Source organism: Athene noctua, chromosome 2 (assembly GCF_965140245.1).
Source record: "Athene noctua chromosome 2, bAthNoc1.hap1.1, whole genome shotgun sequence".
Lineage (NCBI taxonomy): Eukaryota > Metazoa > Chordata > Aves > Strigiformes > Strigidae > Athene > Athene noctua.
This window is the reverse complement of record NC_134038.1, coordinates 5,415,161-5,429,086: the sequence shown is the minus strand read 5'-3', so window position 1 is coordinate 5,429,086 and position 13,926 is coordinate 5,415,161. Positions and strand designations below refer to the sequence as shown.

The following is a 13,926-nucleotide window of genomic DNA, read 5'->3' as shown; positions in this document are numbered from 1 at the left end:
AACTAAGTTTTGGTCTACAAATTATTTCATATTCGCAAAGTGTCTATGGTAACAATAAACAGACAGTCATAATGTAACTTTGCTTTCAAAAACATAATATTCAGTACTCTTCATGAAACTTAACCTCCTTTTAGTAGTAAGCAAGAGCAATGATTTTAAAGTAATAGATATTCCAAGATGTGCAATACTTCATAAACTTCTAAACAGTCTTCCTTCTAATATTACCCTTCAGCATTTGACAAACTTTTCTAGAACTATTTACTGCAACCAAACCTTGAGAGTTCATATTTTGCACACAAGAGCCTCATTACCTTTCATGTGTGAAATGCTATTCTTATTAAGTAGCTCTTACAGTTTACAGTGATCTTTCCATATGTCTCTGAAACAGCCATTTTAGGGGTAAAATCTGACGAAGCACTTAAGTGCAAAATCAAGGTCAAGTAAAAACAAAAGATAAACACTAATCATGTAACTTTTATTCTTTTTTTAATTGTCACTTCTCGGAGAAATTCTAGCACCTCTTCTCCCAACACAGTCCCATCCCAGTCTTCTCCTTTGCCATCATAGGCCACAGCCTATTTTTTCCCCACACATTCCGTCTTCCTAGACTCTTTGTATCTTTCTGTTGAGTCCACTTGGCATTTTCTGCCTCCTTTTAGTGACCGCTAAAATCACACCAGTTTTAAAAACAAAAAACCCTAACCATCCACATGTACAGTGGGTTGTCTACATGCCTCTTTCATCAATGGGGCTAAGAGAGCTTGGAAAATATCACCTAGTGGCTAGGCAGATCAGTTTTTCCCTATTCTCTCTTGACAGAATTGACCAGATAGCTCCGTTATTTCAATGGTTAAGTGACCTAGTATATACAGAAACAACTGAACTTACAACATCGAACTGGAATCCCAACAATAGTCAATGTACTCTCACAAACAGGAGAAGAATCAGTTGCTGTTTATTCACAGTTAAACCAGTTCAGTGTTTTTGTACTGGTGAACTCCACCTCCTTTCCACTAACACATGCTCAGCGCATTGTTTGCTTTTTCTCACCTACAGCTACAACATTTAGTGAATGGTCCCCAAAAATGCTACTATACAAAAGAACACAAGTTTTTGGGCAACATGGAAAGATTTACTCAAAAGGAGTTCCCAAGCAGCATATTAGTCGTCTCTTCCTTTAGAAAAAAAATGCAGCACAGTGTATTAAAATCAAGACAACTTTTAAACTTATTACTTTATATACAGCTTTAGACAACATTGATAAAATTGTTGAAATATAGCTCCCTAAAGAAGGGGAGCAAGCAGCACACGACTTGCAGAAGGTGAACTAGGTATTTAACAGCTACAAGAATTAGCATGTGTTCTTAGGGACTGGTTTTCCTTTGGTTTTTAATAGATGCAATAAAACAGTACTTACAGCATCTAAAAACTGTTGAAATGTCTTAACCAAATCTTAGTTTTATAGATAACAACTCTCTGATCAAATTTGTGGAAAAATGTGACATATTTGACCCTACAGGTACAGCTATAATTACATTATATGTATGTCTATATACATAAATATGTAAAAGAATCTTTCATTCTTTTCATTATAAGATCAAACAGCAACAAATACCAAAAAAAATACAATTTCTGATTATACAAGTTGAAGGCACTTTAACTGAAAAAATACTGAAAAATATTACCTTTTTTATACTGAGAAGTATATAATCAAAACACAGACATTTTTGGAAAAGAGTAGAAATGAAGCTCTCATAAATGAAACAATTATTTGCTACAAACAGGAATACAGAACCACATTCAGCAGTGGCTTGCAGAAATCTGAAATTATTGACAGCAACACTAAGAAAAAGTCAAGGTGCAGTGTTAAAGAACTGCTGTATTTGCCGCAGTTAGCTTCAGATAGGTAAATGATTTTGGTTTAATTTGAAATCTCTCAAGGAAATTAGTTATAGGAAGCCAGCTGAGTGTTCTACTATGCTAATCTATACTTTCCCGGAGACACTTACCTTTGCTGAAATCTTTAGGATCCAGTGATAAGCTATAGCCAGGGAGAGTTTCCAAAAGCAGTTTGTAGCAGGCCCTCCACCCGGGTTCTGGGATGCTGGGTGCAGCGCACTGCATCGCTGCTATACGCTTGAAAAAAGCAGACTTGCGGTGAAAACCAATGCGTTCATACAGCTCGGAAAGAATGCTGTAACGCTGGATTTTTTCTTCTTCTGAAAGCTGAAATTTAAAGGGAAAAAAAGATTGGGTTTTAATCGAAATTTTAAAGCGTATGTCTGACTTTAAAAAAAAAAAAATAACAGGAGGAGAAAAAAATGTAGTAGACATATCTCCAACACTACAGAAGGCCAGTGATTTTGCATATAGCCAGTCATGACAGCTTCTACTGGCAGGAAAACTTAAGCTTGCTTCAAGTTCAACAGCTAACAAAAGCAGCAAAGATAGAGTTCTTTAACAACTTTATTTGTCAGTAGTACTAACAAGTAAATAGTCAAAACAATAACAGCTAAATAGCTCCATATTTTATGGAAGATATTTAACATGATATTCATGTGCATAATAACAATGCAAACATACAGCACTTCCAAAATCTATCGATTTATCAAGTTAAACATTTTCATCCCTTTAAGATTAAATCTAGTTATTAATCTTGAAGTCTTTGCTTTCATAGCTTGAGAAACTACTGTCTCAACTTTTATACATCTCCGATCTCGTAAACCACAAAATTTTCATTCCATGATACTATACATATGCAGACTGCCAACTAGCGAGGGAGAATTCAGCAAAAGGTTAAGCCCTGTTAGGCTTAAAGTTGAAACAAACTTGATGAGTAACTACCAACATGTGCTTCTTTAGCTTACAATATATTGGCACAAGTCCCAGGTAACCATTCTTTCCCCTCTGCTTTGGATGACAATCGTGCTTTGAAATCAGACAGCCAAGAAGAAACTGCCACAGAAACTCTGGAAGCTACCAACTACTTCAAGTCTACATCCCAGTAACAAGCATTGAGTAGTGAAGGTGGACCAATGCTGACACCTAGTGCACAATATCTGGCATGCACAACCAAAAACAAAGGAAAATACTTTAAATTACTCTAAAGCAACTAACACATTTTGCAAAGGCGTTTAAAATGACAAACTTCATACAAAAATAGCACTAAAAGACAGAAACAGCGTTTCTGCAACTCATTCTTCAAAACTGAAAGTATCAATCAGTGGATTCTGTACATTTAACTTCAGATACTTAAAGACTTAGAAAGTCAAAATAAGATGCTAGCCACACTGGTTAATTTTTACAGAAATAATTAGGTCTTACTAATGAAGATTCAAAACATCTGTTAGTCACATAAATCGTAATGTAATTACAAAAAAATAGTGTGATTTCAAAAGTTACTTCTAATTTTACAGGAATATGAGAGACCACAAAGAAGGCCTAGAGTTTTCAGAAGGCACCAAGACCTTATCTGGCAGAGTTCAAATCTTAGTACTTCAGGATATGAAGAGACACAGATTAGCAAATAATTTTAGAAATTTTCAGACAGTTTTGGAAGCTCAGGTTGCTATTTCCCTCAGAACTGACAACACAAGATGGTGCCCAACACAAAAACACCACACATCCATATAAACAACCCATCCCTGTAAGAAGAGCTGTAAAAAGGCAATTGCACCAACCTGAAAGATTTCATGAATCAACTCAGCCAGAAAGAAACACAAGGCATAAAAAGAAAATACAGAACAATTTTAAACCAGTTTATCAGAATTCCCAAGTGCTATCATTCAGAAAGAACATGAGGTATCAGATTAAGGTTACTTACTCTAGCAGAAAAAAGCTACTCCACCTTTTCTTTTTCTCTTTGTTGCATTTACATATTTTTTTAAAAGTTAGCACAAAAAATATGTCAGAAGAGTTGAAAAGGGCATGAGCACATGATCACATACTAAAGTGAAAAAAGCTTTAAAATATAAATTATCAAACGCTATTCCTCATATACATAATACTGTCGATGCTCACACACCTCTGGAAACTAAATTTTTAAGTTGAGAAAAGACAGGGTCATGCTATTTAGGTAGACATGAGTGCTCATGAAGAACTGGATTGACTATGAGAGAGGAAACCAATTTATAGAAAGTGGGTTTTTTATTATACTTAAGTTTTTAACACTGCTACCTAACTTGTTGATTAATAACTGTCCTCAAAGTTACTCAAATATTTTCTGCAATTAAAGGAAACTGTTTTTTCATCACCACAAAGATAGCAAAATTGCATTTTCCCTCAGCACAAATAGCTGTGTTGCCACACCAGGATTTAAACAAAAAAAAAAAAAAAAAACAAAAAAAAACAACAACAAAAAACAACCCACCCACACAGATACTCCAAGTAAATTAATTCTGGGAAGACTGCAGCAGGCATTCTGCAGGCCATTAGTGTAGTATTCACAAACACCTTTCCTGACCTTACAAATTTATAAAAGCTTAGGGTCTGTAAAGTGGCTGCAAATGAGCCAACACCTGTAGCACAACAACTTTTCCATCTGGTTAATTTTCATTTAACTGTTATAACAAAACAAATTAATAGTTGCACCTCTAAAGGCTGTAGTTCACTATCCAAGCAACTGAGCCATTTTTTTCACAGGTTTGTGTTAAGACAGGCTTCATTTAGTTTTTAATTATTCATTACTATATTAAAACTCTATAATCTCACTTTCTTTGTAATTAGATATAACAATTTATTCCTCATAACCGGATGTAAAGATAAGTCTTACTACCCTATAGTCAGAAAATATTTATTCCTCATAACCGGATGCAAAGATAAGTCAGCTCTCCTATAGTCAGAAAATAGCAATTACATATTGTTACTAGACTGGGCAGGAGACTGAATATATAGAAAGAAACTAGTTTTCCTGTTTATCAGAGGCATACACTTTATCCTGTGAGGTGTTTTTTCTGCTGTTAAATACTGGTTGTGCTGATGTTCCATCCACCTGTCATAGAGTGTGTTTCCCTAACCTATCCTTGGATGACTCCTCCATTGAGTTAGTCTAAATTATGTTATCTGCTTCCATACTATGTACAATAAATATTGAAGAATTGTAAATACAATTCCCAGCCATACCCCTCTATGGAAAATACATTCCTCAACAACGGAAAGATTCTCTTACTCATATTTCTCACAATAATGCTTTCTAGAAACACTTTCACCCAAGAAAATCACAAAATAAATAGTAGATGTGTGCAGTTATGAGCTAGATGAATGTCATTGTTGACTGAAAGCAGCAAAGGTATTGGGCCTCAATGCCTCAATAATCAGTATTATCAAGGCGTCCGTTCGTTGGCTTTTTTAAAACCAACCATATATTGAACTTCTACAGTGGCATAATGTTAATAGCAGATAGAGCTGACATCAGGAAACGAACAAGGAATCATTAGGTATACAAGGTACAGCAGAGGAGTTATGGGGAAAAGACCCAAGCCAGACTATTAATACGCATTTAAAAAAAAAAAAAAATTAAAAATCAGTTAATACCAGTATCACCTGAGAAGAAAAATGATCATGCTCCCCAGTATCCAATTTAAGGTATCATTTTTCTAGAACACATCTACTGAGTACCATCATCATCTGTTTCATCTCCCATGCTGTGCAAGTGATATTTACACTCAGTGATACAGAACTTTTATAGAAAGATGGGAGAGACTGAAAGAGTTAACGCCTCAAACACTGTGGCCCCAAAGCAAGGTCAGGGCATGCAGTTCCATGTTGCCGGGCAAAAAACAACTCCCAGAGTTTATGTGGGGAAGGGGATTCGCAACCACCCCCCAGTGGCACCTGTGCAAAAGGTTCCAGGAGCTGAACAGGCCTCCGAGAGCCATGGAAGGCCTCGAGGGGTGTGACTGTAATTAGCAGGCAAAGCGAGACTAGAGGTGGGGACTCACACTGGAACACTGCCCTCCCTTGCCTCACATGTAAATGAGCCCAGGAAAGCCCACCCTCTTCCTTACTTTGCATGTAAATGAGCACAAGAGGAACTGCCCCCACCCACCTCCCATGCAAATAAGCCAACACATTTAAGGACCAGTGAGCCGGATCTCTGTGCACCCGCCACTGACAAGACCAGGAACTGGACCGGAGATATCACTGGAACCCAGCTGATCTGGATCTCCCCTCTAAATCTATTTTTCTATCTTTCTGCCTCACCCTTTATTATGTTATGGGTACTTCAGCCCTTTTTAAAAATAATAGGGTTTACTATTACTCTTTACAGAGCTTTAACGAGGTTTAATTAGCTTCAAAAGGTTTAATTGGCTTCTGTTAAAATATACCTTCTGCTGTTAAAAATTTTTCAATCTTTTGGTGTTATGTCACCTTAATTAAGCCCAAACCTATCTCAAACACAGAATATCAGAGTGGGTTGTTCACAATGGCCATCTCCAGCCATAATTTGCCTATCAATTAAGAGGGAAGTCCAGCCACACCCAGACCCTCTGATCTTTGAGAACCAGTTAGAACAAAAGAGGATTCATCTATTACCAAATTAATTTGTCACCTTGAATGCAACATTAAAAGCCAAGGTTGGAAGGGACCTCAGAAGATACTCTGTGTTACCTTCTGTGGGAAAGGGAGGGTACATGCGATCATTGAGCACCCTGTCCAGGAGCATCTGGAAATCCTCCAGCAATGTGGACACCACCATGTCCCAGTGGAGGTTGTTCCAGTGAATTATTTTTTTCACTGTAAAAAATTTCTTCCTTGTATTGCGATGAAACCTCCCCTGGTGCAACTTGTACCCATTGCCCCTTGTCTCCTCTTATGGGGCTTCTTGTGAAGGAGAGTCTCCATCCTCTCTGTAGCTGCTCTTTAGGTACGGGATCTGTCTGTGATGAGATCCCCCTGAGCCTTCTCTTCCTCAAGGAGAAAAAGACCCAACTCCTTCAGTCTTTCCTTCCTCAACAGGAAGGATCTCCAGCCCTTTGATGGTCTTCCTGGCACTCCTTTGGATCCTCTCCCGTCTGGCTGTGCCTCTCAGGTGCAGCCTGACAAGGGCTGAGCAGAGCAGGATGATCACGTCTCTGTGTCTGCTAGGAACAGCCCTGCGGATGCAGCCCAGGGGCCAACTTCCCTGTGTTGCTGCAGCAGCGCACTGCTGGCTCCTGTTCAGCTGCTTGTGCACCAGCACCCCCAGGTCCCTTTCAGAAAAGTTTCTCCCCAGGCACACAGAGCCTCGCCTCTCCTGGGCTCTCTGGTTATGTCATCCCAGGTGCAGGACCTTGCACTTAGCACAGCTCTGGACACTACCCCCCGAAGTTCGTTAGTTTAAGGCAAGATTGGCAAGTCAGCCCATCTGCTAATGAGATTCTCCTGCCTCTTCTCAGGAGGAGGATCCTCTCTCCCCCCGGTAGGCTGTAGGAATTCCCATGACCACAGAAACCAAAGCCCTAGTGACAACACCAGCCATGAAGCCAGTTGTTGATCTGCACGAGGCGATGACTTCTGCCTGCACCCTAATCTCTGACTGGCAAGACAGAGAAGAAGATCACTTGGGCACCTGCACCCTTTCCCTTGTGGCCCCAGGGCTCTGAAGTCCTGCTTGATCTTGCCCACGGTGTGCTTTACCCTGGCACTGGTGCCCACATGGAAGAGCAGCAGGGGACAGCAGCCTGTGCTTTTAACCAGCTGGGGCAGTCACCTCTTTGGGACAGCCCAGACCTTGGCTCCTGGCAAGCAGCAAACCTCCCTTCAGTGTACAGAGGCCGGCGGATGGGTGCCTCGGGGCCTCTCAACGCTCACACATGACCAGCACTCGCCGCCTCCTTCTGCAGCTTTCACTGTGTGCTGCTGCTGCTGCTGCTGCTGCGCCTTCTCCCGCGGCATTTTGCTCGCGGCTTTAGTCCGCTGCCAAGGTTTCCGATCTGTTGGTGGGCGGCACACCAAAGGCAGAGGATTGCAGTGATGCTCTTCCCGCGGGGCACCAGAGACCACGGTGCCTCCTGCCCCAAGGTGCCCTCAGGTCGCTGGTGCAGCTCTTTGGTCTCTGGAGGTCGGGGCCACGGGGCCCCAGGATTTCTCCTTGCCAACTCTCCAGCAAGGCTCTAGTTCTCGGCCGTGCTCCCCAACACGGCACAAGCCGCTCCCTTCCCCCGCAGCTCCTCCGCCCGCTGCCTGAGGGACCCCCCCAGAGCACCCCCTGCCCAGGGGAGCTGCCCCCCTCCCGCACCCGGCACCCAGGGGTGCAGCCTCTGCAGCCCTCGCCCTGCCCAGCCGCCGCCCCAGAGCCGCCTCTGCCTGGCCGCTGCCCGCGCTCGCCCCGGCCCTGCCTGCCGAGGCAGCCGACTCCCGCCTGCTGCAGAGCACGGCCCTCGCCTGCTCTGCCCGACGCCCTCCCGGGGGGAGACCGGCCGCCCCCCGCCCGCCCCGTCCCCGCACACAGCCCAGGGGGGCGGCGGGCCCAGAGCCCCCTCAGACAGCCCGCGGGGCCTCGCAGCCCTCCCGCTCCTCCCAGCCTCGGCCGCCCGCGCCCGCAGTGCTCGGGGAAGGAGCTCGCTTCAGGGGCGATTCCACACTGAGCGAGGGGCCCATCTGTGAAAATCAAGAGACTCGAACCCCTTCTTTTTGAAAGGAAACAGGTAAAGTATCAGACACATCAGTGCTCTGCGTTTGTTTCGTGTTAATACTTGGATGAAATCAACAGTTTCCGACGTCTTTTTCTAGCCGCTGACCTTTCAGAATCGCTTTTTCCGTGGCTGCATTTTCAGACAAGCCGTTCCAGTCCGTGGTAGTTCTTATGACGTGGAAGTTACTTTAGTCCCGACGTGCCTGCTTTGGCTACTACAAGTTCCTGCACTGATGCAGTGAACCATAACGGGGCCGCGGTGCTTAGATCCCTTTGGAGCTCCGTGCAGTACCTCTTCGGAGGAGTAACGGATCCTCTTGGGGACTGCAGAGTGCATAATTGTCCACACTGGGGACACTAATAAGCAATTAAATAAAAAGCAATCCACAGAACATCTCATACAGTTGGGCTTTTGAACATTTTGTTTTAATCAGCAGTTCTGCTTTTCAGGTTTCACAGTAATAGAACCCATTAATATCCCTGAATGTATGTTTTTAATTTCCACTAGCATTAATTGGAGGTAAACATTTGCATTAAGTGCATCTCCCCTGAGCTCTCTAATATTGCTTGTAAAATGTAATCAAATAGTAAATGATTGTGAAGGTACAATTAGAGTACAGGTGGTTTCAACTCTGAATTGCAGTTTTAATAATCCTGCTTTTTTACTGGACACTTTCTAGTATCCTAGTGAAAAAGTGTTAGTAAAATCGTAGTAAATAGCCTAGTAAAAAAGTATTGAGTAAGCTAGTGAAAGTGAATCCATGTATGTTTCAGATTAGGATTTAACATACACAGTGAAACCACCTTTTGATTATTTGGACTGCAGGTCTTCAGCTTGTATGGAGAATCTTGTCCCATTCAGTTTTAAGCCTGAAGGTCAGGTGCATGTGGTTAACTGAGAAATTTGGGAGGTAGACAGGATCTTGTGGGCTGAGGTTACAAAGTGCTAATGTAAAATAATCCTTCTTCACTGAACAGTTCCTTAGAAGTTGTGTCTCTGATGCTGACCTCACTTCCATAAACTTCTTCACCTCCTTCATTAAAAAAAATTTAAACTTGGCAGAGTGAAGTGTCTTTAAAGTTGGATCTCTGTCTCTTGTAGTGAGATATAAACCAAAAGTACATCTTATTACCTGACCTATTTTTGTTTATTGTCTTTCGTAATTATCTTCACAAGTTAGTTCGTAATTGGTGTTATCTCTTAAGCTGCCATTTTGTGAACCTCAAAAAAATCTGTATCTATAGATGCTAGTGTCATCTTTGCCTCCCACAGCATCTCCCAAACTACTTACTGTTTCCCAAAGAAAATTAGTAGGAGGAAACTGAGGTGGCACCTTGCTGCTGAGCAGTTGTTTCCTTCTTAATTTAGAAAGACCTTTCATTTACTCTGCATGCTCAGCCTCTTTCTAGATGCCCTTTAGGTACAGGATCTCTCTGTGATGAGATCCCCCCGAGCCTTCTCTTCCTCAAGGAGAAAAAGACCCAACTCCTTCAGTCTTTCCTTCCTCAACAGGAAGGATCTCCAGCCCTTTGATGGTCTTCCTGGCACTCCTTTGGATCCTCTCCCGTCTGGCTGTGCCTCTCAGGTGCAGCCTGACAAGGGCTGAGCAGAGCAGGATGATCACGTCTCTGTGTCTGCTAGGAACAGCCCTGCGGATGCAGCCCAGGGGCCAACTTCCCTGTGTTGCTGCAGCAGCGCACTGCTGGCTCCTGTTCAGCTGCTTGTGCACCAGCACCCCCAGGTCCCTTTCAGAAAAGTTTCTCCCCAGGCACACAGAGCCTCGCCTCTCCTGGGCTCTCTGGTTATGTCGTCCCAGGTGCAGGACCTTGCACTTGTCTTTTAAACCTCGTACAGTTCTTGGCAGCCCACTCTTCCAGCCTGTCCAGGTCTCTGTAAAATGGCTCCCCCTTCTGATGTGTCCACCTCACCACCCAGTTTGGTGACATCTTCAATCCCATCATCCAGATCATTTCTCAAGTTGCTGAACAGTGCGGGGGTCAGTACTGATCCCTGGAGGACCCCACTTGTGACAATCTGACAGGCCAAGTAAAAACTGTTGATCACCACCCTCTGACTGCAGCCTTGTGAGGAACTGGGGAAGTTAATGCCTTGTTCATGAATACAGAAAGCCTCAAGGACAAGTTGTGGCCTTTGTGGTTAGTGTAAGGAACAAAATATCTGCCTAAGGAAGCACAGAGTGCATGGAAGGGTGCACCGCTCCGCTCCCCTGTGGTTGTATTGCCAAGTTCCCTAGAAAAGCCTCAAAGAGGGGAGACGTAGACTGAGTAAAACCACATGTTCAGGTTAATGCCTACACTTTAATTTAGAAGCTTGATAAATTATGTAAGACCTTACTAATGACTATACCCTTGAAGAAGAGCTAAAAGATTGATAAGAGGGAAACACCCTGTACCAGATGGAGCCAAAGGCTGGATAACTGCCCAAAACCAAAAGCTGGAGGACAGGTAAAGGAGCAGGAGGAGACTCAATTGAACGGAAGGGTTAATGCCTCAACACATGCACAGAACCCACGCTCCACCTTTTCCTCACCTCTCATGCAAATGAGTTTATGGAAAACCTGCCTCTCTTCCTCTACTATGCAAATCCACTGCTAAAACAAACTTCAAAGGCAAGTGAGAACATTGCTGGGTGTGCACCCACCACCCAAGATTACTGGGCCTGAGACAATGCTGGAACCTGGGGTGGTGATCTGCATTATCTGACTCTCTTTCTCTCCCTTCCTCTTCTTTCATTTCCTTTCTTTTCTTTCTTATAGATTATCCAATAAGAGAACACACTGCTTACTATCCTTTCAAAGTGTAAGTTGTTTCTACCACAAATTAAATGTTTTAACCTATCATTTGAGGTCTTTTCACCTTAATTTAACTTAAGGAGATCATGAAACTTCCAAGACTCTCAGGGTTACCCAGTCTGGATTGTAACAGGCCTGTTAGCCAATTTCCTGCCTATCTTGGAGATCACCCACCAGTCTGTATCTTGCTAGTTTGTTGAGGAGAAGGCTGTGGGAAACAGTGTCAAACACTTTGCTGAAGGTTGGTAGATGATATTTGCATTAACTCCCTATATTCTGACTGAGCTACAACAAAAATACGTTAATATACCTGATTTTTATGTCAAAGTTTTCCAGACAGTGAGAGATCTGTCATTTATAGAATATATTTTATATAGCATGAGAATGCACACTGAGGTATGCTTTACATGCACAAAGGTTTATTTGCAGGATGAAGAGCTGATGACAGACATCAAGTTCAAAGTTCCTTTAGGGGAGAAACAAAGCAGAGAGTAAGAGACCACCCAGCTAAGAAAAGCAGTGGGGCCTGCAGAACACCCTTCTCTGGTTCTCTCCAACACAGCAGGTGATAAAAATGGTGATGCTTTCTCACCACACTTTTTCACTAGATGCATTTCATGAGGGCCCACTCAAACTCTTCGATGTTTCTACTTGGACATTATTAGAGCTGTCTGGGAGAAGCTTTGATCAGGGCATGTGTTGCATACTGACTAGCTGCCAAGCTTTGTGCTTGTGTATTATTAGGTAATACTTACCAGCTATTTAAATGACTTATGTACTTTGCCATTCACTAAGTCTTATTCTTTCCTCTAATATAAAGTGGAAGTTGTAACTTCAGTGGTGTCAGGGAGGAGAACAGGTGATTCTCAATGACAGTAATTGCTACCATAAGAAAAACAACATAACAACAATATTGGAGTTTGCAAGGCCACAGAGTAACAGCACAAGAACAAGGGAAAAATACTGCCATGGCTGCTAACATGAAAGGCTACACAGCTGCCAGTCAAAGACAGACTACAGAATTAACGAGAAGGCCCTTAGCACTGCAAGGATTACAGCAGATAAGGTACTCTGCAACAAAACTGATTATTTTTATGATATCTTATCAATTAATTAATTTCTCATTTATTTTGTGTTAGAAAATTGACTCCACAGAAAGGATTCTCTGCAAATAAAAGAAAGTATTCCACCTCCCTCATAAATTTGCTATCCCCATCTGGGCTTAATAAGCTCAGTGGCGTGGACTTAAAACTCCTGGTTTTATCAAGATGTAACGAGCAAACAATGGAAAAACAGTAAGAAACTTAACAGCTTTCTATGAATTCTTTCAACCAGTCTCTCTGTAACCAGTGATACCAAGCTCGAGACACTGATAAGTTAATATGTCTTGTTCTGTGGTTGTACTGAGCAATTTTTCCTCACAGTTCCAAATACTGATATTGTCCTCTGAATTCCTTTCTGATTTGGCCTAACCAAGACTTCACACTACACATCAAAAAGAATCAATTGATTAACAGCACTAGTCAGACTCTTAAGCTCACTTTGCAACAGGTCATTCCTTATTTGGTCACAGCGTCACTGAATGAGATAGAATCAAGAAAAAATAAAAAATCGGTTACAGATCTGTCCCATGCAGCTATTTTACTCTGGTACAACAATGGGATTTTTTTCTTCACAAGGGAGAATAACCAATAGAGTCTTTAATCTGACACTAAGTCCTCATGTTTTTAAATGAACGCTGAATACCTTTTAAACCAGACTCACAGATGTGAAAATCCTCAGAAGTCAAGTCCTAGTGAGAAGGAAGGTAGTGATACAGAAAATAAACTGGAGTCTCCTGAATGCAAGTAACTTTCACATTTCAATATAGTTTCTCAAACGAGAAGAGCACTGACCTGACGAAGGTTGATATAAACTGCATTCTGAAGAAACTCAGAGGCTTCCATGCTCCTTTTCTGTATTGCAAGGACTCTCACTGCCTTCACACAGGCTTCCAGTTCGATCACACCAGCATTCTTGTACTTGGAGAGAAAATTAAAATAATATTGAAGTATTGCACCTGTTAGATTTTATAAGTATTTCTGATCAACACGTAAATCAGCTGTCACATCTTCCAAGCCCAGCAATTCCTTAATGCTAGTGACTATACTGTTAAATTATTAACATATGCCCAAGTGAAAATTAATGTGTCACCTAAAATTTAATCATGAAAAGCAACAGTTTTCAGCCTCTTCACTCACTTTTCTTATTTTGAGACAGCACAACTTCAGTCTGAGATTTCAGACAAGGAGAAAAGTTGGAAATATTAGTACCATTCTGGATAACCTCATATATATGGTGGGTGTGGGTGGTGTGTCTTCAACAAATAAATTCTACCTTCACAGTGTAACAGGTATGTAAGCAAAAAGGTCAGTAATTCATCACCACCTAAAACTGTTCTATCAGGATGAAGAATTAACTTTGCCTCTTGTACTTATTACAAAATACGCTATATAGCAC

General features: G+C 41.9%; 1 protein-coding gene across 5 annotated transcripts in view; it reads right to left on the bottom strand.

The window, feature by feature from the left end:
- The window catches only part of TRAPPC9 (trafficking protein particle complex subunit 9), a 534,962-nt gene that overhangs the window by 493,371 nt on the left and 27,665 nt on the right, over positions 1 to 13,926 (bottom strand). For all 5 annotated transcript variants that reach the window (XM_074898387.1, XM_074898390.1, XM_074898389.1 and 2 more), the window contains 2 exons: positions 13,323 to 13,448; positions 2,010 to 2,226 (listed from right to left, as the gene is read on the bottom strand). In XM_074898387.1, coding sequence (XP_074754488.1) covers positions 2,010 to 2,226; positions 13,323 to 13,448 — 343 coding nt within the window. The remainder of the gene's footprint in view (positions 1 to 2,009; positions 2,227 to 13,322; positions 13,449 to 13,926) is intronic.